The sequence below is a fragment of the Tiliqua scincoides genome, chromosome 14 (assembly GCF_035046505.1).
Source record: "Tiliqua scincoides isolate rTilSci1 chromosome 14, rTilSci1.hap2, whole genome shotgun sequence".
NCBI lineage: Eukaryota > Metazoa > Chordata > Lepidosauria > Squamata > Scincidae > Tiliqua > Tiliqua scincoides.
The window spans coordinates 3756842-3780892 of record NC_089834.1 but is presented as its reverse complement, the minus strand read 5'-3'; the positions used below and the strand labels follow the sequence as shown (position 1 = coordinate 3780892).

The 24051-nt window shown below is 47.7% G+C and overlaps 1 protein-coding gene across 1 annotated transcript in view; it reads right to left on the bottom strand.

The window, feature by feature from the left end:
• Positions 1-2383: 2383 nt before the first annotated feature.
• Positions 2384-24051, bottom strand: part of MMP17 (matrix metallopeptidase 17) — a 129119-nt gene continuing 107451 nt past the window's right edge. Inside the window, exons 7-12 of the mRNA XM_066609960.1 lie at positions 23837-23919; positions 14124-14276; positions 10549-10806; positions 6948-7192; positions 3459-3507; positions 2384-2553 (exon numbers count right to left, since the gene is read on the bottom strand). Of these exons, the coding sequence (XP_066466057.1) occupies positions 2384-2553; positions 3459-3507; positions 6948-7192; positions 10549-10806; positions 14124-14276; positions 23837-23919 (958 nt within the window). The remainder of the gene's footprint in view (positions 2554-3458; positions 3508-6947; positions 7193-10548; positions 10807-14123; positions 14277-23836; positions 23920-24051) is intronic.

Here is a 24051-nt window from a genome sequence, read left to right as displayed (position 1 = left end):
ATCCACAAGCCAAAGGGCTACTGTAGCAGGCCAGTTTCCTCCCAGATCTGACTGTGTTCAGGAGTGTCACGTATGCATTCCTTGGCCCAGCACATATGGCTTGCCGCAGCTGCCGTGCACCTAGCATCCCATGTGGGCAGAAAGTCAGGGTAACATTGGAAAATATAAGATCCCAGGAAATTTCTGGTCCTCTATTGGCTCTGGGCACCTTTTTTGACTGGGGACTGTCGTGAATATGTACCTGTTAGGCCTTGGTTAGCATGTGGAACCTGAACCAAACTAAGTCAGTAATGGAGAGTTGCTGCAGTTCCTAGCTGCAAGAATGTGAGTAAACAAACACAAAGATTATTGTCTCTCCTCTGCTGACCAGAAAGGACAGATAACTACAACCCATTGGAATGCAGCACCTTTGCAGACAGAACTGCGCCTTATCAAGCTGATGAAATGCAGCTGTGGATCTCCAGTTGGAAGGGGTAAGAACTAGGAGGACTAGCAACCAGGCCCACTTCCAGAAGTTTCTGTCCTCAAAAGTTCTGATTGGACAGTCTAAATAAGTATGAAGTCACCTCAGTACTATTAGCATGAGAAGTATAATAATGAGTGCCCAAGGGGTGTGTTTGGTTCCTTCTTGGACAGAGTTTTGGGTGCAACATCCTGGACGCGCTGTGAGCTCCATTGTGCACCATGGGCACCTGGCCTCATAGGTAGCCCCGGAGCTAAAAGATCTACAAGAGTAACTGACCCAGGTGAGAGATAGAGATTAACAGAGATAGCCAGCTAGCTTTATCATTTTATTGCTGATATGTTTCCTAGATGTTTATGCCTCTAGCATTTGCTGCCTTATGTAACTTATGTACTTAATAAACTAAAATCTCTTTTACTAAGTTGTTTCATTGTCTGTTGGGGACAAAGATTCGGAATCCTGCCTAGCTGTTCAGCAAGCTACCAAGTGCTCATTGAGGTCTAGTAACTTGAGGACTGAAGCTTTAATTGGAGAAAGTGCTCAGTGCCTGCAAGAGATAGAATTAAGCCGAGAGGGTCTCAGTGTCCCTGGACTGAGGCACTGGCACATACAGGGTGGTGGCAGTACTACTGAACAGGGGGCCTTGAGTGCTTTAGGGCTCGAGAACCAAGAACTCTGAGCACCCCAAACCCCCCTAAGTTTGCAACAGGGACCCAGGTACAAATTACCCCCTTTACACCCTCCCATGGGCCCTGCATGCAACCACCACCCCTTCACACAAAAGATACAATTAAATTTGTAATAATTACATATTTATTAGGATAATTAGATTTATTATTTATAGTGAAGATTGTGGGTGGCTGCTTTTGTTGCTGGCTGTGGGCAGTTCATTCTCTGCACTCCCTGGTGGTCTGTGGTAGAGCTCGCTGGAACTGATCAAAGGTAATTTTTTCCCCCTGAGACTTTGCAGACCACTTCTCAGGGTCTCACAGATCATCTGTGGTCCCTGGATCACAGGTTGGGAACCAATGCCATAGACACTGCAGAAGGGAAGATCAAACCCCACCAGAGCTGCCCCACAACACTTCCTTAAGCCAGAAGGAGAGCCCAACCACCTCCAAAAAGCCTTCAACGCTTTTCTGCAAGCATTTTCTGCAAGCCATTCATCCTAGTTGGTGTCACACCTCCTGCGGCAATGAGTTTCACAGGTTCTTCTGCCATGGATATTGAGGAAAAATGGCTTTGATTAGGAGAAAATGTTCAATTCAGCTCCTGCCATTGATCCAACTCTTCAGCATTTCACCACAAACTGGTTTCTCCCTGAAAGTGGAACACATCTGGGGTCTACTAGCTAGTAAAACAGGTTCCATTTGCCCTTGAGGGGTGGGTGGAGGAAATCTTGCTTTGATGCTGTTTTGATGTCTCCCAGAGAGGTAGCAGTTGTCCTGGAGGGACAAGGAACTGGGAGCTCTCCTGTGAGTCAACTGCATTCAAATGCTTTGAGACTCCCCTGCTATGTTGTTGCACACACAAAGGCCAGCCACCAGGCATCACAAGGGCCTCTCTGAGCACTGACACAGAATGTTCGGTATCCTCCTTTCATAATGAGTTAGGAAATATTTGACCTGCTAGCTGTTCGTTAAGGTGCCCCATCAACAGATGATGTCATAATAAAATAATGGATTGAGCATTAACTTGGAGACACTTTTGGTCTTGGGATCTCTTCAGTGTGTCATTTGGTAGGGAGTTCCAATGAGACAGAGGTGCATCTGGATCGGGGGGGGGGGGGGGGAGGCAAGAATTTCTGGCCATCAAGCAGGAAGGGAAAGAGATGGTTAAAGAAAACTGGTTTTAAAAGTGAATTGGACAAACTCACAGAGAATTGTCTCCATGACTATACAAATAGCTTGATGGATCCTCCTAGTTCAGCAGCAGTCTATCTCTGAGCACTGGTTGCTGGAAGAACTTCCTCTCCTTCCTCCTTCCATCCAGAGGGCTTCCCCAAGACATCTGTTCGGCCACCATGGAAAGCAGGGTGGTTGAGCAGGTGGACCTTGCATCATCATAATCATCCTCGTCATCGTCATCTTCTAGAGTGCCATCAAAATACACTTTACACAGAGGAAAGTTCTCTGCCCCAAGGGGCTTACAGACTAGAAACTGGCATAGGAGGGAGGGAGGGAAAGGAAGGGAGCCAGGGTAAAGAGGGGAAGTGTGTGGTTTCATCTCATTAAGCAGAATCTTTCATTAGGAAGCGCCCATGTTCCAGGGCTGTCTGTGCAGAGTACCAGGTGCTGGTGACAATGCTTGTGACCTGCCACTTGCATTTGGAAAGTGTTTTACAAAGGCTTAGGATTGGTATTTTTTAAAAATGTGTCCTGCTTTTTCTGCAGAGTTCCAGGACTTTTCTGTAAAAAAAAGTCAGCTCTGTGGGGAAAAAAAAATAGAGTTGCTGCTGGGATGTGTGTGTCTTGGAGCACACTTTAAGCACTCCCCTGATGTCCCTGCCCCCCCACCTGTAAACAAAAGCCATGCTGTTCTTCAAGTGGAGGCAGCAGTGCAGAACACCCAGATTTCCCACTCGAGACAAAACCCACTCCCCTTCACATCACGGGCATAGCTGGACCTACAGGAAGGGAGGGAGATTGCAACCCAGTTCAGCAAGGCAGGAGGGGAAAGCGGGCAGCCCAAGTGAGCAAGGGGACAGAAGCGGCCATGGGTGGGCACTAGCTTAGGACCCATCCACTCCTCCTTTGCAGGTCAGAACTCAGAGAGTCGCATGCCCAGGTAACTGTGGTGGAGCAGACTAGTCAGTCGTCCATTTGTTGCAGCCTAGCCTATGGCACACTGACTGAGCCAGGCACGGGACAGAGGCACACACACAGGCAGTCTGGGGGCAGGCAGGCAGGTGGGGGGTAGCAAGTTGTCCAAGTGCATGCCTGTGACAACAGCAACAAAAGGAAACAGAGGCCCAGTCTCCCCCCTTTGCCCACACCTGCTGCTGGAGTGGTGGCAGGCTGGCTGGAAGAAGGACTGTCAGGAACCTTATGGGAGAAGGAGGACAGAGAAGGGCAGGATGATGCACGATAGACCCACCCCAGTCCTCTCCTCCACTCCCAGGATAAGTAGCAAGGAGGGCACTTGCTTGGCATGGCCAAACCCCCAGGTTGGCGAGAGCACAACATCGGTGGCAATCCATTAAAGTTGCTAGAGCTGTTTGAGTGCAGGTGTCATCCTGAAAGCTAAGAGCTAAAAGGATAGAAACTCATCACGATACCCCCACACACATCAGTCACACTCCACTAAGACTATAACACAAAACCAAGGACTGTAACACAAAATCAAAACCTCAGGAATTTCTTCTCTTTCCACTACTTTGAAACTGACTAGATTTAATTTAAGGGTGAAGCTCATTTCGTCCCACAACCCTGGAGCCAGCAGCTCTCTTTTTCCAACCAATGCTTAAAAAACTGAAAAGTGAGCTTTGAACATACCCCAGCCAAGCAATATAGGTATCTCACCTGGGCACAGCTTGCCCGGATAGGTCTACTCAGAAGTAAGTCCCACTGTTTAAATAGGATTTACTTGCCAAGTCATCTCCAACACTTCTCATAGGTTGAGCTGGTTGAGAGGCCTGCCTGGCCCCCAGAGCCCTGCCTGGCCCCCACTCAGAGATCATCACCACTGAAAGAATGGACTCCTCCTGCCTGCCTTTCTTTCTAAGGGAACATGTAACATTAGTAAAAGTGGTTTGTAAACCACCCAACCATTAGCTCCCGGGTTGTAATTTGAGACAGGAAATGGAGGGTGGCTGATGTCTCCAGAACCTGCCTGGCCACTCTGCACTCAGCTTGGTTCTGAGGATTTCTCCTGAGTTGTCCAGTTGGTCTAGTAGCCACTTCTGCAACTCCATTGGACCATCTGGGAGGGTCAGCCTGGGATTTTGCAGGCAGATGATGTCTTTGGTGGCTTTGGTTTCTCCAAGGGGTGCAGGGAGAGAAGCCTGGAGAGATGCTGCCAGCCTGTGAAGGCAGGCCTGATATAGATGGACCAACCAAGGATCAGACTCATTAGGAGATAGCATCTATGCTCATGGTAGGTCATAAGAACATAAGAGGAGCCAGAGGATCAGGATCAGGCCAGAGGTCCCTCTGGTCCAGCTTCCCGTATCTCACAGTGGCCCCCCAGGTGTCTCAGGGACCAGATAATACAGGAATATCCCCACATCCTGGTGTCAATCCCTTGTACCTGGCATTCAGAGACAGCCTACCTCTAGAATCAAGAGGTTGTGTATACCCATCGTGGCTTGTCATCTGCAGTGGACCTTTTCATGCCACGACCCAAACAAAGAAAGAACAAAGTATGAGACTGGGGACCACCGCCGATCTCACCCCCTCCTGTTTTTTGTTTTTTTTTAAAGATGGGACAATACTTAAATATGATAGGACTTCATGATAACTCCATTTGGTCAACCCTCAAACTTTGACATGAAATAAACTCCTTTGAATTAATGAATAAGTTGCACTCTGCACCTGCTCAGGGGATTTCAACTATTTTTTTTACACCATCTGTTTCATAGCTGAACTCTGGCATAGAAGACAGATGTGCAGGCTAATGACTACACACTTACAGGTCTGTGAGTTCGGAACCACAGATTTAATTCACCGCTGATTCCAAACCTCCAGTGAAGGCCCAGACCTGAGCTCCCAGATGTGTCCTTCAGCTGTGTCCATGCGTGGCCTCTCCATGCCTCAGAACACCTCCAGATGTGACTGGGCCAGCAGATTCACTTATCTGTGGATTTCAGTATCCATTGGGGTGTGTATGTCTGGGAATGAATCTTCCATGGATACTGAGATCAAATTGCAACTGGATCTCCTTCATTGTCTGTTACAGCGATTTTCAACCTTTATCATTTCACGGCACTGACAAGGAACTAAAATTGTCAAGGCACACCATCAGTTTTTTGACAATTGACAAGGAACACCACACTGCCAGCCAGGGGTGGGGGGTCACACCCCACAATGGCCCTACTAACAAATGACCCTCCCCCAAACTTCCATGGCACACCTGAGGACCACTTGTGGCACACCAACATTCCACAGCACTGTGGTAAAAAACTGCTGGTCTTAAGGTAGAGGAGAGGGAATGGAGTGTGTAGCCATTTCCCCCTTTACAGCAGTGGTTCCCAAAACACTGGGTCTGGGACTCACCAGTGGGTCATGACCCAATTTTTGGTGGTTTGTGAAACTGGGAGGGTGAAACTGGGAGTTTGTGAAACTGGGAGGGAGGGAGACAGGGAGACAGACCAGGGACAGACTGCACTTGCTCCCGGTGTGGAAGGGATTGTCACTCCCGAATCGGCCTTTTCAGCCACACTAGACGCTGTTCCAGAACCACCATTCAGAGTGCGATACCAGAGTCTCTCAAGACTGAAGGTTGCCAACTAAATTGTGAAACTGACAGGGTAGATTAGTCTAAGTGCCTCAATGGTTAAGCAAGCTGCTGAGGGGGGTGCATTGCTGTCCAGTCACCATTGTAGCCAAACCCCTTGGCATTTCTAAATCAGGCAGCCGCCTCTAGAACAGTGGTCTTCAACCTTTTTTGTGCCACGACCCCAATAAATAAACAGATAAATATTTATCTGAACAGAAACGGTCACCATGAAGCCTAGCACTAGTGAAAGCTGTTTTAGCACAAATGCTAAGAACCTGAGCAGGACTTGGACACTATCTTTGGGTACCCAACGGGATACCAGGTACACACCACATGCCTTCCCCTTTACCTAGTGGTGCTCTAGTCCAGTGGTCTTCAACCTTATTCATTCCCATAAGTTGGTGTGACCCTACAACTGAGGCTTTGAGACCCCATTGGGGTCCCGGCCCCAAGGTTGAAGAATCTCTAGAACCTCTAAAAAGAACTGCTCTAGAACGCCTAAAAAGTTTGGGAACCACTGTTCTACAGGTCAGTCATGGCAGGGCAGTGCTGGGTGGGGTTCTCCTTACCCAGTGGGAGTTCCAGTTCTGGGGAGGGGGCCCTTTCTGCTTCTCACCCACCGCGAGAGACCACCGACAGACATTTCTGACTGCAAGATGAGTCAGATTCTTTATTTCTCCAACAGCTGGAGGGAAAGGGTGTGAGGAGACAAGAAAAGTGAGGAGTTTGGATGCTGCTGCTGGTAAAGCCTGTTAACTTAAAAAAAAGAGATCAAAGCCTAAATCAAAGAAACTCAAAGAAAGCAAGAATAAGCGCAGTTTGTTTCTCACGGAGAATCTGAAACCGTTTCCATCACGCTGGACCCTAGGAAAGTTTAGCGTCACTTGTTGCATCCTGGGATCCGTTTGACCCTCTTTTGCATCCCTGAATTGTGATCACCTCTGGTGGGTCCATGGGTTGCTCTCTGTCATAGTGGTCCACAGGCCACTGTCGCTGTCCAAAGGCCAGCAAGCGCAAGGCCAAGGTAGAGTCTGATGGCAGAGCACACCAGGAGGGGGTGGGAAGAGGCTGAGGTGCAGGAGCAGACCTCGCTCTCGGAGCGGCTCTGGTCATGCTGGCCTTGCTTGGACCGCACCCTGGTTCTGGTGCTCTCGGCCGGCTCAGGAGCATCTGCTTGCATGTCGCTGCACACCAGCCAGTCCCTGGCAATGGATTGGGGGTAGCCAGGCTCTGCTTCCAGATCGCTGTCCATCACTTTCCAGTACTCTTTGCCCTTGAAGAAGTAGGTGGCCCCTGCAGAGAAAAACACCAGGAGGGTGGAAATGAGTGCACGTGTCATTTTTTGAGGACAAGAATCCGTTTTATGCTCCCCATCTCTGTGCTGCCCTGAGTGTGTGCTGAAACCGTCTCCAGCCTTGCAGTGGATGATCCAAGCATATGATACCGCCCCCTCCAAACCCCCTCCTCAAAATCTATACCTGTAAGAACATAAGAAGAGCCTTGCTGAATCAGGCCAAAAGCCAATCTAGTCCAGCTTCCTAGATCTCACAGGAATCTCAAAGGTGGACATCTGACATCCATAATTGTGTACATCTCAATCACGTCCCCTACATGGTGGGGGGGGGGCCTTCCACAGCACACCCCCTTCCCTTCTCTGTCGTTGGTCCTTTTGCTGCCCCCCAAACAGAGATTTTTGTATGATCCAAAATCTTGCTGCTCAAAGCTTCCTTAGTCTGGGTTGGTCCTAAGCTCAATCACGCCAATTCTGTCTGGCCCTTCTAAGGGACCTATGAGTTTAGGATCATTAGGGCTCTTGATTGATTAAATAAATCTTAGCAGACAAGTGACAGTTTATTTATTATCAATAGATTATTAATATTTTATATTAAAATTGAAATAACATTATGTTATATATTAAACTATGTGCTGTAACAAAATAAATTAATTTTAAGTAATAATTTGATCATTTGATCACTAATCATGATTTATTAATTGTGCTCTACTTCTCCATAATCATGGGTTATAATGTGGTATCTATGAAACGTCAATCAATCAATCAACTCCTTGTGACTGGATAAGAGGTACCTTTAAGTGGTGGTTCTCTTAATCAGGGGTGCTCAAACTTTCAACTTTAGGGATGCTGGACCTTTAACAAGTGTATAGAAGAGAGAATTTCAGCAGGTGCAGCTTATCATCTGTGGGATGACAAGTTGCACCTGCTGCAATTCTCTCTTCTATATATACACTTGTTAAAGGTCCAGCATCCCTAAAGTTGAAAGTTTGAGCACCCCTGTCTTATATATAAGAAGGGGAAGAGCGATTGTCCCAGTTCATCCCAGCATAATGTCCCTCCCAGTGGCTGTTGCTGGTGTCTCTTGTGTTTCTTTTCAGATTACAAGCCCCTCTGGGGCACGGATCCCATTCTTTTATTCCACATAACCCACTTGGCAAACTGTTGCTGTTGAAAAGTTGTACAAGAGCATTTCAACAAGATTAACAGCTCAATCCTATACACCCCAGCAACCTAGGTCCAGGGAGGCTACCAGAGGTCCCCTTGAGGGAAGCCCCAGGCCCCGCAATAGGGCTACTTGCATCTGTGCCAGCTATTTTGCATCCCAAAACGGGACATAGGATGTGGCGGAGAAGGCCTGTTCCAGTCCTGCCCCCTTTGGGGCCAGTCCCTACCTGTCACCCCAGCTCCAGAACGCCTCCCCCCTGCCACTAAAAGCCACACCAAAACCCAGTGGTGTTACTTACCCCCAGTGGCCGAGTGTCATCCTCCTCCTGGCGCTGAAACCCAGTGCTGAATCTCCCTGCTCTCCGGGTGTCATAAACATGCTTTAGAGCACATTTGCGACACCCAGTGCCAGCTGTACACTCACACCGCCAGCACCTAAGCTCAGGAGTGGGATCTAAGACAACTGATTTAATTTAGCAATTGCACCAAATTGCTGTTAATAATAATAATAATAATAATAATAATAATAATAATAATAATAATAATAATAATAATAATAATAAGTAATTTAGCACAATTGTTATAAGTGAATCATTTGTTTTGATTTGGATCAATCAATCAACTTAAACTGAAACTCATGTTTCAATTGCAATAACAGTGCAAGCCTGTTAAATAGTGCAAGGGGAGGGTTCTAGCAGTGGCGTCGCTAGGGGAGTGCGGGGGGTGCGGGCTGTAATGTGGGACTATAATGTAACCCCTGCTAATTGGGCAAGAGGCACTTTTTCAAGTGGGTGCTCCTCTTTTTAGCAGGGGGAGAGTAACTGGCCCACCTCACCCCAGCAGTGTCTTTTCTAGTGTCTGACTGTTGCTGGTGTTCTTTTTGCATCTTTTTAGATTGTGAGCCCTTCTGGGACAGGGAGCCATTAGTTATTTGATTTTTCTCTGTAAACCGCTTTGGGAACTTTTAGTTGAAAAGCGGTATAGAAATACTGTTAATAATAAATAAATTAATAATATTTATAATTATTTATTTTAATTTGCTTTATGATGGGTCCTGGACAGACTGTCATTCTAAAAGGTGAGTCCCGGTGCTAAAGGTTTGAGAACTGCTCCAATAAGGTGTTAGTAAGTTGGCATGCTGGGGGGAGGTGACTCCACTAGTGACCAAAATCACTAAAATCAGTTTGTAAAAATTATGTTATATATCATCATGTTATATATCAATGTTATATATCAATGAATGTGTAATTTCATGCAGAATGCAATGAAACAAACCACGCTGAAATATCTTTATTTTATCAAAAGGTACAGCCAAAAAACCAGTGCGGGCAGGGCGATGGTAGATCACCATGCCAACCACCTGGCGTGTTGCCCCGCCCACTGCATGGGGGTGATGCGCTGTCCTCCCACACTGGGTGACACAAACCCTAGTGACGCCACTGGGTACCAGGACGCAGGTTGTGCCTGCTGTCTTGTGTGCTCCCTGGGGCATTTGGTGGGCCACTGTGAGATATAGGAAGCTGGACTAGATGGGCCTTTGGCCTGATCCAGTGGGGCTCTTCTTATGTTCAAGCAGATGCATGTCTACTCAGAAGTAAACCCCATTGAGTTTAATACAATGTACTCCTAGGTAATCGTGTATAGGATTGCCGCTCAACAGAGGAATGTGGACATAATTCTCACTTGTGAGTTTGGATGGAAAGAGCTGGTGTTACTGTTCTGGCTAAGGGTTGAAAACTGGGGGGCTTTCCTGATTGAGTCATACTCTGCCCTCAACTCATTCGATGGCCTTAAGGCAGTCTTCCCCATCTGCAATATGGGCATAATAAAACTTACATACAGGTCTTTTCACACCCTGGAAGTGAATACAAATTCTATGGCAGCAATCCTAAAACACTTTCCTGGGAATAAGCCCCACTGAACACAATGGGACATACTTCTGAGCATTGCACCAAACAATGGGCTCACCAATGGAATTAGCATCTGTGGATTTGAGTCTCTGCAGATACTGAGCTTGTGGCTGGAGGGCCTCAGAGGACCTCCCGGGCATGACCGAAAGCCACTGGTTTGCTGACATGACCTCTTGCAGATTTCCATGAAATTTAGAAACTATGAGGGTTCCTGAAACAAATCACCAAGGGCACTGTAGCTTTACCCCCCCCCCCCAACCTGAGCTCAGTGGCGAACTCACCATCCGACCAACGCGTCACGTCGTCCAACTGGCTGGGAATCCCCTTCCACAAGATGGCCTCCGAAGGATAACCTGGGTCCATCCTCCGCCCCTGGTCATCGTAGCACCAATAGAGGTTGTCCTTAAAGAAATAAGTCTTGTCATTGTGGGCCCAGGAAAAGGCGGCGTCGATGCCTCCCAGCGGTAAGCCAAAGTCTGTGATGGGCCGAGGGTAACTCTCCTCCACATTATTGTCTTTGAACACCCAGTATCTGTCTCCTGGGAGAGAAGAAACAGACAGGTCGGCGGCAGTCTCATTTACAGCTTCACACAGAGAGCCGACTTCTCGCAAAAGTACATTCCGCAGCGCCGTGGGCTGTCGAGGCGACCCTGGGGCTTGAATCCATGACAGTTCAGGAGGAGGAAAATCATATAGATTAAAAAACTGCACACAGAACCATGGTTCTCAAACTTTGAGCACTGGGACCCACTTGTTAAAATGACCGTTAGGACCCACCTAGCTTTACGAGACTTAGAAAAAAGTGATTTAGAAAAAAAATTATTTGTATTCATTTATTTACAAGTAATAGTTTATTAAGAGCGCAATCCTAACCCACTTTCCAGCACTGGCAGGGGTGTGTCAATGGGGCATGTGCTGCATCCTGCAGTTGGGGGGCAGTCATGGAGGCCTCCTCAAGTTACAACCACAATGTTTGTTCCCTTACCTCGGAGTTGCATTGCACACTTATTTGAATTAAAAAAAAAACCTCAATCCATTTCCTGTAATGAGGCAGCCCTAATGAATAGCCTTAAGGCTTGAAGGGCTCAGTTATGTGACTTAGGACACAATCCTAACCAGGTCTACTCAGAAGTAAGTTCTATTTTGTTCAATGGGGCTTACTTTAAGAAAGTGTGGTTAGGATTGCAGCCCCAGTCTTCACCTGTCCCCACTACCTGTTGTTGACAGACTCAGGGGGGGGGGGGAAGACCCACCAGAAAAAGACGCTCAAGCGCTGATCACCCTTTATTAACACAAACTTGCAAACTGCAGGAGCTCAGCTGTTTGCAGGGTAGTTAGCAGCTCTTTGCTTTTTGAAGAGCCCCAGGGCTTGAGGCAATGAGTTATCTGATCTTTCCATCAACCAGGTTTTCATTGGAGGTTCTGCAGGACCCACCAGAAATTGGGTTCCAACCCACAGTTTGAGAAATGCTGAAATAGAAGGTCCCAGGTTCAAAACCTCATGTCTCCAAGTAGGGCAGAGAAAAATGGTTCCCTGGAGAGCTGCTGCCAGTCTGTGTGGGGTAATATTAGCTGGGTGAAAGCTCTGCCTCATTAGCTCATACAGACTCATTAGCTCATGGCCAACTGGCTGATTCTGGGGTGTTACAAGGAAGGCATTGATGGTGAATGTATGATTTCAATCTCAGGCCTCTGGCTGGGAGAGATCTGAGTTCAAATCCCCAGTCAGTCAGCTTAGTGGGTGACCTGGAGGCTGTCATTATCCTGCAGCCTGGTCCACCTCACAGGGTTGTTGTTGTGAGGATAAAAGCAGAGGTGGCATAAGCCCTGTCTCAGTAACAGCAGAAGGGCAAGAAATGTAATTGAAATAAATACATGCTTCCTTCCTTGATGTTAAGTTAAAAAAACTTTTAAAATGTATTTATAGATACAAAAGATGATTGATATCATGTATCCAACAACTACCAGAAATAAAACAGAACAACGATTGCATGTATCTCTATAGGTGTACCTTGCATCTATGCAAGATCTCTCTCTCTCTCTCTAATTCTCTATATATGATGACAAACATATTTTGAATATATGCATGTCCAACTGCCATTGCATTAAACTGTGAGGTTAGTTACTTCTTATGGCAGTGGGTGTCTTCTCCTGATTAACCAGCAAAGTGTGGCATCTCTCATGGCCATTTCCTAGCAAGGGCCTGCGTTGGTGGAACACATGTACTGGTGCGTGCTGCCACAAAACCACCATAAAGCACCAGTGGGAAGGCCAGAGCCTTTCCACTGGCACCAGCTGAGCAATAGAGGCTTTGTTGGAGCAAGTAAGTTCAGTGCAGGGGCAGGGAGAGGGTGGGGAGAGGGTTGAATGGAATAAGGGAGGGTAGAATGGGGATCAGTTGAGGTGGGCTTGGGCAGGCTTGGGAGAAGGGCTGGATCAGCAGTGCCAGCTGACGCCCTTCCCAGACCTAATTTGCCTACATGGATCCATGTGGACTTGTGCCATCGATATTGCTGGTGCAGGTCTGAGTTGACCTATTGTGATTGTGGGACTTACCCCAGGGCAACAAATGTGAGTAAGTTAGGAGACCTCAAGCAGCAAAAACAAAACAAAACCCTCTGGAATTTAGGTTGGAGTGAGCAGCTAGTCACTGACCAGTGAAGAGAAGGCCTGGGTATTGGGTTGGAAACTGGTAGGATCTGGGACCCTGCCAGCGGCTCCCACTGTGGGGACAGAGTAGGGGTGTAGTCATGGAGGAGAGGGTCGGGGGGGGGGGGAAGTGGAGGTCCAGGACTTATCTTACAGTAGCGCTGGTGATGTCATCGGCAGGAGCACTCAAGTGTCAGAGGACTTCAGTTGTGCAGAAGCAAATTAGGATCAGCAGGAGACAAACTGAGATATTTTCTTAGGGGCCACTGTGAATTTTTAAAAAATCTTTTTTTCCAATTTGCATCAATTTGTTTTAATATGACTGCCGCCTACTCCAAAAGTCTGGCATGAAATAAGCAAGATCTAAGGACGTGCGGTCTGATGCACTGCTGGAAGAGCTAAGAAGGAACAAACTGAGCCATGCCCTTGGAAGGGAGATGCGAAGCCAAGCTGACAGAGTGCTATAACTGGTTGTGAGAGGACAGAGTTGCTGATGAGCCACTTGCAGTGAGGGAGTCTGGAGAAGGCTCAGGGTAAAGGCCATCTTGTCCAGCTTCCTGTATCTCACAGTGGTCCACCAGATACCTCAGAGAGCACACAAGACAACAAGAGAGCCCATGCGCAGCATACACAGAGCCACCGCCAGGAACCATGAGGGAGATCGTGCACCTGCAGGCGGGCCAGTGCAGCAACCAGATTGGGGCCAAGTTCTGGGAGGTCATCAGTGATGAACATGGTATAGACCCCACTAGCAACTACCATGGGGATAGTGACTTGCAGCTGGAGAGGATCAACGTCTACTACAACGAAGCCACAGGTGGCAAGTATGTGCCCTGGGCTCTCTTGGTTGACCTGGAACCTGGTACTATGGATTCTGTCTGGTCTGGACCTTTTGGGCACGAGACAACAAGAGACCTGCATCCTGGTGCCACTCCCTTGCACCTGACATTCAGAGACAGCCTCCTTCTAAAACCAAGTGGTTACATTTACCTATCGTGGCTTGTAAACGGTGTCTTTTCTTCTACAATTCTGTCCATCCTCAGCACCGATCTGCAAAAGCTACCAGCTCTCCAGTGTTTCAGGCAGAGGTAGTTTCTCAGCCCTGATACCTGTTGTCATGTCACAGGCAGCGTAGAAATGTTAAATAAAATAAAATAAAGTAGGGAAACCAAGAGCCTTCCTGAAGGCAATGGATGCTTCCTCTTACCTTTGAAGAATACAATCTTGTGGTCGTGGGTTCTCTCGTAGACAGCATCTACGCTGTCTAGATTCAGTGGCAAACCCCTCCAGAAACGATGGATCTGAGCTGGCTGGAGAGAGACCAGGTGCCTGTTCCGGGTGAGCCTCCAGAAATACTTGCCTGGGCAAATAAGAACAGAACAGCCAGAATCAGTGTGAATCCAATGGTCTCCTGAATCCAGTGTGAATCCACTTGATCTCCAAGGAAAACAAAGTCTTTTTGGGTTAAGTGAAGCTGAAGACAGACCAAGTGGGGTAACGCCAGCTTTGGGAGGGGGGGATGTTGCAGAGGACAGGGGTCAGGGCCAGCACCACAAATGGGGCTTTGTTGGGTACAGGCCCCAAAACCCTCACCCAAGTGAGGACCCAATCAGGGTGGATCTGGCCAGGAGCTGCTGGGTTAAGCTGAACAAAGAAGCACAAGTCAACAGTAGCATTGTATGGCGATTCTTACATAGTGATAAAACTACACCAAGTCACCTTTGCGCACATATACCTTTTGAGACTTCTACGTGTGATTTGCTCAGCAGCTCCGTGTCCTGTCCTCCCCACCATAGAGGTGAAAGTGACATACAAGGTACTCTAGAACAAACCCCTTGCCTGTAGCAGAAATCTTCTTACAGCATCTTCAGCAGGGACTTGTTGAGCCTCTGCTTGAAGATCTCCAATGAGGGGGAAAGTATTGCCACCACCCTCAGCAATCTATTCCACTGCCAAACCACCCAGACCGTCAAGAATTTCTTCCTGACGTCCAGCCAGAATCTCCTCTCTTGCAGTTTGTATCCACTGGAGCTAGTTCTACTCTTAGAGGCAGCTGAGAACAAATTTCTTCCTTCTTTCCATTTCTTCTTCAGGTCTTTGGAGAGCACAATCATATTCCCTCTCAGCCTTGTTTCTCCAGGCTAAACATACCCAGTTCCCTCAACCTTTCCTCATAGGGCTTATACTCCAGCCCTCTGATCATCCTTGTTGCTCTCCTCTGAGCCCACTCCAGTTTGGCTGCCCAAAGTGTGGTGCCCAGAATTGGACACAGTGCTTCAGTGGAGGTCTGATCACTTTGTACCATCCAGTGAGCTTTCTTGGGCAAAGACTGGTGGGCTGGTGAGAGGAGAAGCTGTTGGTGAAGCTAAGGGGGATTTAAGTCAAGCCCATGCGCCACTGGGGGGAGGTGTCTCAACACCTGGCCTTGCCCCAGAACTGTGGGAAACTGCCCTTCATGGAGTCAGACCATTGGTCCATCTAGGTCAGAATTGTATTATCTAAGATCTAGGTTCAAATCCCCACTCAGCCATGAAGTTTCCCAGGTGACCTTGGGCCAGTCACTCTCTTTCAGCTTCACCTGTCTCACAGGGTTGTGAAGGACAATAGGAGAAAAGGGAGGATAAACATGGGAAAAAATAAATACAAAAATAATGCATCAACTGGCAATGATTTTTGAGAATTCAGGTAGGGTACCGTTCCTAGTCGTATTAAGATGTGTCAGGGAGTGAATCAGGGAGCTTTTGCATGCAGAGAGTTATGCGCTCCCCCCTCCCCCCTCCCAAGAATCCACAGCTGTGATCAAGAGAGGAGAAAAAATGAGAACATCTGATCATCAGATGTGGTCTACCAGATGTTTCACGGAACACGCAAGACAACAGGAGACCTGCATCCTGTGGCCACTTCCGTGCACCTGGCAAGCAGATGTAGCCTACTTCTAAAACCAGGAGGCCCATCATGGCTTGTCACCTGTGATGAACTTTTCTTCCAGAAATCTGTCCAATTCCCTTTTCAAGGCGTCTGGGCCAGATGCATCACCATATCCTGTGGCAAGGAGTTCCACAGACTAATCACACACTGGGTAAAGAAATATTTTCTTCTAACTTTCCCGACACTCAATTTTAGTGGGTGTCCTCGGGTTTTGGTTTTGTGTGAGAGGGAAAAGAACATCCCCCCATCCAGCCCCCGCATAATTTTGTACATCACAATCATGTCCCCCCTCAGGTGCCTTTGTCCTATACTGAAGAGCCCCAAGAGCCTGCCCTTGTAAGGGAGGTGCCCCAGTCCAGTAATCATTTTGATCAGTCAGATTAGGCCAAAGGCCCATCTCCTCCCACATCCTGTTTCCCATAAGGGCCCCCCCAGGGAAGGCCTTCAAGGATGAGATAAGAGGCCTTCTTCTCTCCTGCCCTGGCCCCCCCCTGCAGCTGGTTATTCAGAAGCATGTTGCAGAAATCCGGGGGGGGGGAGAGATGCTCAAGGAAATCAAGTTGTTGCCTCAGCATTTGTATTCCAGATCACCTTGCTACTTCCTTTCTCCACTCTAACAGCTGGTGAGGCTTGCCTTCCAGATTGCATGGAAATTGGTTCCCAGCCTAATCACGCAGGAGGCAAAGATGCCAGCCTTAAACATCTGCAGGGAGATTTGGCTTTTCAAAAAAAAAAATAAAAAAATTATAAGGATTTATATTGTACCCTGATAATTATGTTGTATCTTTGTTCTTGATGGCACGAACCAGCACATGAATAACGTGCTGGTGGAAAGACAGCACCAAATACAAATTCTTTGAGCGTGATTGAGTGATGGAAAATGAAAGATGAAAAAAGAGAGGTCTCCAGGGAATGGAGGAAGCTGGAACCAGTGGAGGGGGGCAAAGCACTAAGTTTTGAAGGGAACCTCACTGCAGTGTGCAAGTCCCCCTCCCGAGCCATTCCAGGTGGTGGGAGCAATCCCCTTTGAAATGGTTCCAAAGGGGAGGGAGAGGGGCCCCTTATGGTGAGGCTCCCGGTAAAACTTAGTGCTTTGCACTCCCTCTGCCTATGCCACTGGCTGGAACATTTTCTCATAACACCACAGGCATCTGTTTTGTGAAGGGGGCAACAGCCTACAAATATAGGATATCAAACTAGTCCAATACAGGCAGATTTATTAAGCATCTGGAAACAATGGAAGATGAAATTAAGTAGAGGTTTATCCCCCCCCCCCAGGGAGCCATTCTATATTTGAGGGATTTTAATGAGGAGAAGAGGATTGGGAAGTGTCAGCTATAGTTGAGACTGGCTGCAGTTTGATCTTGATGTTGTTGGACTCTGGGCAGTTTCCTGTATCTTGAGCTTTGCCTGTGGCTGAACTAAGATATGGTGCTCCTTCTTTCTCATGTGTCTAGGTCTGCCATAACTTCCAGCAAAACTGAAGACAAAATTCATGGGTAGAGGGGTGGGAAAATAAACCCTAGTTTGAACATCAGATTTTTAAAAGAATGTCTGACTGTGGCAGTGCCTCAAGGAGATATAGGATGTGGTCAGACATCAAAGTGTTAAGAGTTACATATGGGAAAAGGAGGTGGGAACCTACTAAGGAACAGGAACTACTGAGGAACAGGAAGAGGAACAGGTCTGAATAGAGATATGGAATTGGAGCTCAAGTCCTTCTGTCTTTTATGTCTATTCAGATTGCCAAGGAAGTTGAAGGGCAAGACAAAGGTCCATGTCTTTGCCGGTGGGCTATGATGGTAACATACAGGTGTGTGTCACACACTGTTCCAGCTAACGACCGACCATATCTATGATGATCTCTTAAGACACGGGTGGGCAAACATTTTGGCAAAAGGGCCTCATCATCTCTCTGACACTGTGTCGGGGGCCAGGAAAAATAGGAATTCATTTCCATTTCAAATTTGAATAAATTTACATAAATGAATATATTAGAGACAGAACTTATATGAATGAATGAATGAATTTTACTGAGCTTATGTATAATACTCATGAGAACTGTAATACAGGCATGTAGAACCACATGAGAATTATGAACTGTTTGCCACGCACCTTTTGCACAGTGAAAACATACAGACCAAGCCAGAAACACGTGGAGACATAAGTTGTTCAGAGGCAGTTGGGGGGGGGGTTGTTAAAATAATGCCCAGGGAAAAGCAGAAAACACATATGAAAGACCTTGCTCTAACTCGGCCCACAGCTCACATCTGGAGGTTGCAACCAACAGTCGCGGGCCAGCGCGGGCTCCAACAGTCTCCAACTGGCCAGAGGCTCACTGGAGACTGGGGGGTTCTCTGCAGGCTGGATTGGGGGTCCCCAAGGGCTGCAAATGGCCCACAGGCTGGGGTTTGCCCATGCCGCCTTAAGAGATCCCTAAGAGACACCTAGACAGTTGTTCCCAAACTGTGAGTTGTGGTTCCCTGGGAATGGCCCAACAGGTCAGGTGTGTGCAAACTCTTTGGCAGGAGTGCCACATCATCTCGCTGACACTGTCGGGGGCCAGAAAAAAAGAATTAATTTCTATTTCTTTCCTCAGCGTGTGGTTGATCTGTGGAACTCCTTGCCACAGGATGTGGTGATGGCGTCTGGCCTGGACGCCTTTAAAAGGGGATTGGACCAGTTTCTGGAGGAAAAATCCATTATGGGTTACAAGCCATGATGTGTATGTGCAACCTCCTGATTTTAGAAATGGGCTGTGTCAGAATGCCAGATGCAAGAGAGGGCAGCAGGATGAGGTCTCTTGTTATCTGGTGTACTCCCTGGGGCATTTGGTGGGCCGCTGTGAGATACAGGAAGCTGGACTAGATGGGCCTATGGCCTGATCCAGTGGGGCTGTTCTTATGTTCTTCTAGTTTGTGATTGCAAAACAGGGTCACAATCATTATTTTTACATTCTCCACATGTTGGGGAATCCTGCGCGGGGCTCCCCACACCCCCCAGGGCCTGCTGCAGGCTCTGGTAAGTCAAAGCGACGAGATTCTGGTGATCGCATAGTTGCTTTCCCCCCTCCCCCACAAAAACCTACAGCAGGACTTATGCTGTTCTTATGTTCTTCTTTCAAATCTGAATAAATTTACATAAATTTATATGTTAATATATTAGAGATGAAACATATATGAATGAATGAATGAATGAATTCAAACTAGTTCATAAGCACTTTCAAACATCGAAAGAGGGGGGATCTTCAAATCTGTGTGCAGCCCCCCCCCCCGGCCCTCAGAACACAGCAGAGCTTCCTTCCAGAGGATAACAGGGCTCGCCTGTGGACTGGATGGAGGGGGCTTGCTGGAGCCACATGGAGGCTCACTGCAGGCTGCATCTGGCAAACCGGCTGGAGTTTGGGCACCCCTCAATAGATCAAGGGAGTCACCAGTTGAAAATGTTTGGGAATCACTGCCCTAAGATAAGAACACAAGGTATTTAAGTGTTAGTCAGTTTCATTCAATTACCAGCTATCTAAATTATAGATGCTATAACACATTCAGCTACTAGATGGTGCTGAACACAAGGTTCTTACATTTCATTTAATTACACTCTATAGAGTGTATTTATACTCACCTCCCTGCATTACAATCTCTGCGCATGAACTGGAGGTTGTCCATGACTTTGCGTACCTTGGCTCAACGATCTCCGACACTCTTTCTCTCGATACCGAGCTAAACAAATGCATCGGTAAAGCAGCTACCACATTTTCCAGACTCACAAAGAGAGTCTGGTCCAACAAGAAGCTGACAGAACATACCAAGATCCAGGTCTACAGAGCTTGCGTCCTGAGTACACTTCTGTACTGCAGCGAGTCATGGACTCTCTGCTTACAACAGGAGAGGAAACTGAACGCTTTCCACATGTGCTGCCTCCGACGCATTCTTGGCATCACCTGGCAGGGCAAAGTTCCAAACAACACAGTCCTGGAACGAGCTGGAATCCCTAGCATGTATGCACTGCTGAAACAGAGATGCCTGCGTTGGCTCGGTCATGTTGTGAGAATGGATGATGGCCTGATCCCAAAGGATCTCCCCTATGGAGAACTCGTGCAAGGAAAGTGCCCTACAGGTAGACCACAGCTGCGATAGAAGGACATCTGCAAGAGGCATCTGAAGGCCTTAGGAGTGGACTTCAACAGGTGGGAAACCTTGGCCTCTGAGCGGCCTGCTTGGAGGCAGGCTGTGCAGCTTGGCCTTTCCCAGGGAAGAGACAGCAAAGAGGCAAAGAAGGAAGGCCCATAGCCAGGGAGACAGACCAGGGACAGACTACACTTGCTCCCCGTGTGGAAGGGATTGTCACTCCCGAATCGGCCTTTTCAGCCACGCTAGACGCTGTTCCAGAACCACCTTTCAGAGCGCGATACCATAGTCTTTCAAGACTGAAGGTTGCCAACAACAAAGAGCAGGCATGTCAAATTCTTTTCATACAGAGGGCCGCAGTTAGCAATCATGGTGCCTGCTGAGGGCCGGAAGTGACATCATTAAGCAAAGCGTGACATTATTGAGCAGATGATGGCCAGAAATAAGTACTTGGTTCTCACATAGAAACTCATTAGCTGCAAATGACAGACTAGAAAATGTGCAGCTCTTGTTCATATTTTCAAGATATGAGACCAATTAGGAGAGCCCAACTATAACAGGGGCTAGATAAATTGCCTCTGGGGGCTGCACTTGCCCTGTGGGTCGTATGTTTGACACCCTTGCTATAAAGCACTGGTTCCCAACCCATGGTCCGGGGACCGCAGGTGGTCCACGAGACCCTGAGAAGTGTTTAAAGGTCTCAGGTTTAAAAATTGCTTTGGGTCACTTCCAGTGTCTCACTGAACGAGCAGTGGAACACCAGAGAGGGTGGAGGGTGGAGAACAGACTGTTTGCACCTGGCAGCAAACCACAAATCTTCTCTATAAATCATAAATTTCTAATAAATCTTTTCTAATTACAAGTGGCCTGTGTAACCTGTGATGTGGGCCAACCTGGAGCCTCTGGAGGCGAGGGGAGCTGTGCTCCTCTCACCTCTGGAGGCTCTACTGAAGCCTGCAGAGGTTATGTGCATCTGCCCACGAACTCTGCGAGTTTCAAAATGTAGCCTGGAATCGTTTAAAGGGGCCTCCTGTTTTTGCTGAAAACTGGAAGTCACCTTTAAACCAGTCCGGGCTTCATTCTGAAGCCCGCAGAGGTTGTAGGTGGATGCTTGTGGCCCCTGCGGGCTTCAGAAGAGCCTCCAGACCGACTGGAACTCAGCTCCAGTTGAAGGGGGGCACTGCAGGTTTTGAATACTCACAGTTTTCCTTTATGAAGGCTGCCTGTATTACAAATTTTAATGTATTTTTTGTGTGCTGGGGGGGGGGCTTGAATGTGGTCCGTGACAATTCTAATTCTTGCCTCAATGGTCCGCGGTCTCGTAAAGGTTGGGAACCACTGCTATAGAGTGAGGCCATAGATGCTATACCACATTCAGCTACTAGATGGTGCTGGATGTCCACATAAAGATGCCCCAATCTTATTGGCAGGAAATGTTGATGGGGCAGAACTTTTTAGACACACGCACACACACACACACAGAGAGAGAGAGAGAGAGAGAGAGAGAGAGAGAGAGAGAGAGAGAGAGAGAGACTCCAATAGTCCTACTTTAGGGATTTTTTGTGATCCTGTCCCAATTTGCTTTTTCGTTATCTCAAAATTGGATCTGGTTTTTACAGGACTGCGCTTTGTTTCTGGACTTCTGGAAAAGACACGACTTTCATTCATTCATTACAAACCGTTCCCTGCTTTTCCCATACCAAAGGAAATGTCTAAAGGCAGTTTACACAGTTCTGATATTACTGATTGTAAGATACTCAGATGGTATGATTGTAAGATTGTATGATACTCAGGGTGTAATCGAGGGACAGCAGGGGGAACAGAACAGGACTTTTCTTGTAGAAGGACGGCGAAGTCACTCACATGCTACCTTTGACACTACCCTTACATGGGTAGCAGCATCAGACCCAGCAGAGGGCAAGCTGAGAAATTTACCTAGGGACTTATGTCAGTGCCAAGGCCATCATCTCACTTAAGGGGTACCTGTGAGACAGTCTGTAGCTCAAGTTACAACCCAATGCAAATTTACCTGGGAGTAAGCCCTACTGAACACAGTGGGATTTCTGCATCAACACATAAGCTAGCACTCTAGTATACCTTTTATATTGAACTGGAATATTTTTGAAATGCCATTTTTCAATTTTCATACATGTGTTTTAAAAGTGACAGCCCATTCCAAGAGCTTGTAAGGAAATGAGCCGGGTCTTCAAATTAAGTATAATCTGTTTCATTGTAGCAGGGGAAGAAAAAGCATGTAGAGCTGATTTTTTGGGGGTATGGCTTTAGTGGGTAAGGAATGCCCAGCTCATGATAAGCTCCTATACTTTAAAATGTACCACTATGCCACAGGTAAGGCCTGAGTGGATGTTTGTAAGTGTGAAAAATGTATATAATAAATAGTTGAAACAAGAAAAGGAGGGAAAAAAGTCCAGGATCCACAGCGGTTATCTCCCCAGCTCCGTGCCTGGTGCAAAGGTCCATGATGGCACCCTCCGTGGGCTGTCACTGCCCCCCAAAAGCTGCCCCCCTACGCAGCTGAGGCTCATGGAGCGACTTCCACCCGTGCGACTTCCACCTGTGTCAGGGAAGCCTCTCTGAGGTTCCCTGACGCTTTAAACTGTGCTTCTGGAAAACCAGAAGCACAGTTTCCAAACCCCGTCGGGAGCCTCAGCGAAGTTTCCACGGGGTACTAGCTGCTTGCGTCTGGGGCGTTTGCCCCATCAGACCTAATGGCAGGTCCACAACTGAGGATCCAGATCTGATGCCCTCTGCATGTTCAAGAGCAACACAGGCAACGAGACATGGGAGGCCTGGTGTGTTTTGGCGCTGTTCCCTGTTCCCACATTTCTTTCCTAGGGAGGTGGGTCTCAGACTGATTTCTGGGGAAGCCTGGAGTTTCTTCAGAGCGTTCCGGAGGGTTCCATGGCACCAATGGCATGGCTAAGGCTTCTGGCACCCAGGGGCACAAAAATCTTTAACACCCCCATAGCTTCTATAACAGCCCCTCAAATTCTTAATACTCACCTATACGACATTTTAGAGACCTCCAAAAGGCACTTCTAGTTTCAGTGAAAACCAGAACCACCTTCCACAGGCCTCCAAAAGGCCTTCGGGCACAGCGTACCTTCTGAAGCTCTGGATACCACACTTTGAGGGGCTGTCTTAAGAACATAAGAAGAGCCTAGCTGGATCAGGCCAAAGGCCCAACTAGTCCAGCTTCCTGTATCTCACAATAGATGCCTCAGGGAGCACACAAAACAGAGACTTGCATCCTGGTGCCACTCTCATGCACCTTGCATTCAGAGACAGCCTACTTCTAAAATCAGGAGGTCACACATACCCATCAAGGCTTGTAACCTGTGATGGACTTTTCCTCCCTTCAGTCCTCTTTGAAAGGTATCCAGGCCAGGTGCCATCACCACCTCCTGTGGCAAGGAGATCCACAGACTAATGATACAGTGGGTAAAGAAATATTTTTGCTAAAAACCAGAAGAGCTTTTCGGAGACCTTTAAGACACTCCTCAAGGTGTGGTACCTGGGGCATTGTTATCCCCCCTTAGCTATGCTAGTACTGAAGATTAGCACAAATTCCCCAGGACAGACTGCTCATCAGAACCTTAAGAACACCAGTCAACAAAACTGATGTTTGCTGCTGACTCAGCAATCGATCCAGGGCTCTTTAAATACCGGGTGCAAAGAAGTGGCAACGGGACGCATGTATCATGTTGTCATGTGTGCTCTCAGCAGAATGTGGTGGCCCCTGTGAGGTACAGGAAGCTGGACTAGATGAGCCTTTGGCCTGAACCAGTGGCCTGATCTGATGTACTTAATCACAGCTGAAAAATAAAAATAGGCACATGCTTACCTTTGAAAAAGAAGGCTTCTCCACGGATCTGTGCCACCGCGTCAAAGTGAGTGTTGCATCGATTCGGTTCGTCCCTTCGGAGCCTAATGGGAAGAAAAAAAATGGTGTTGGTCATCAGAGCCGGCTTTAGCCGAATTGCACCAATTTGAACCAATTGGGCCCCGTGCTGTGGCAGAGAGTGGGTTCCCCGAAGCCGGCACTTTGCATGGAGATAA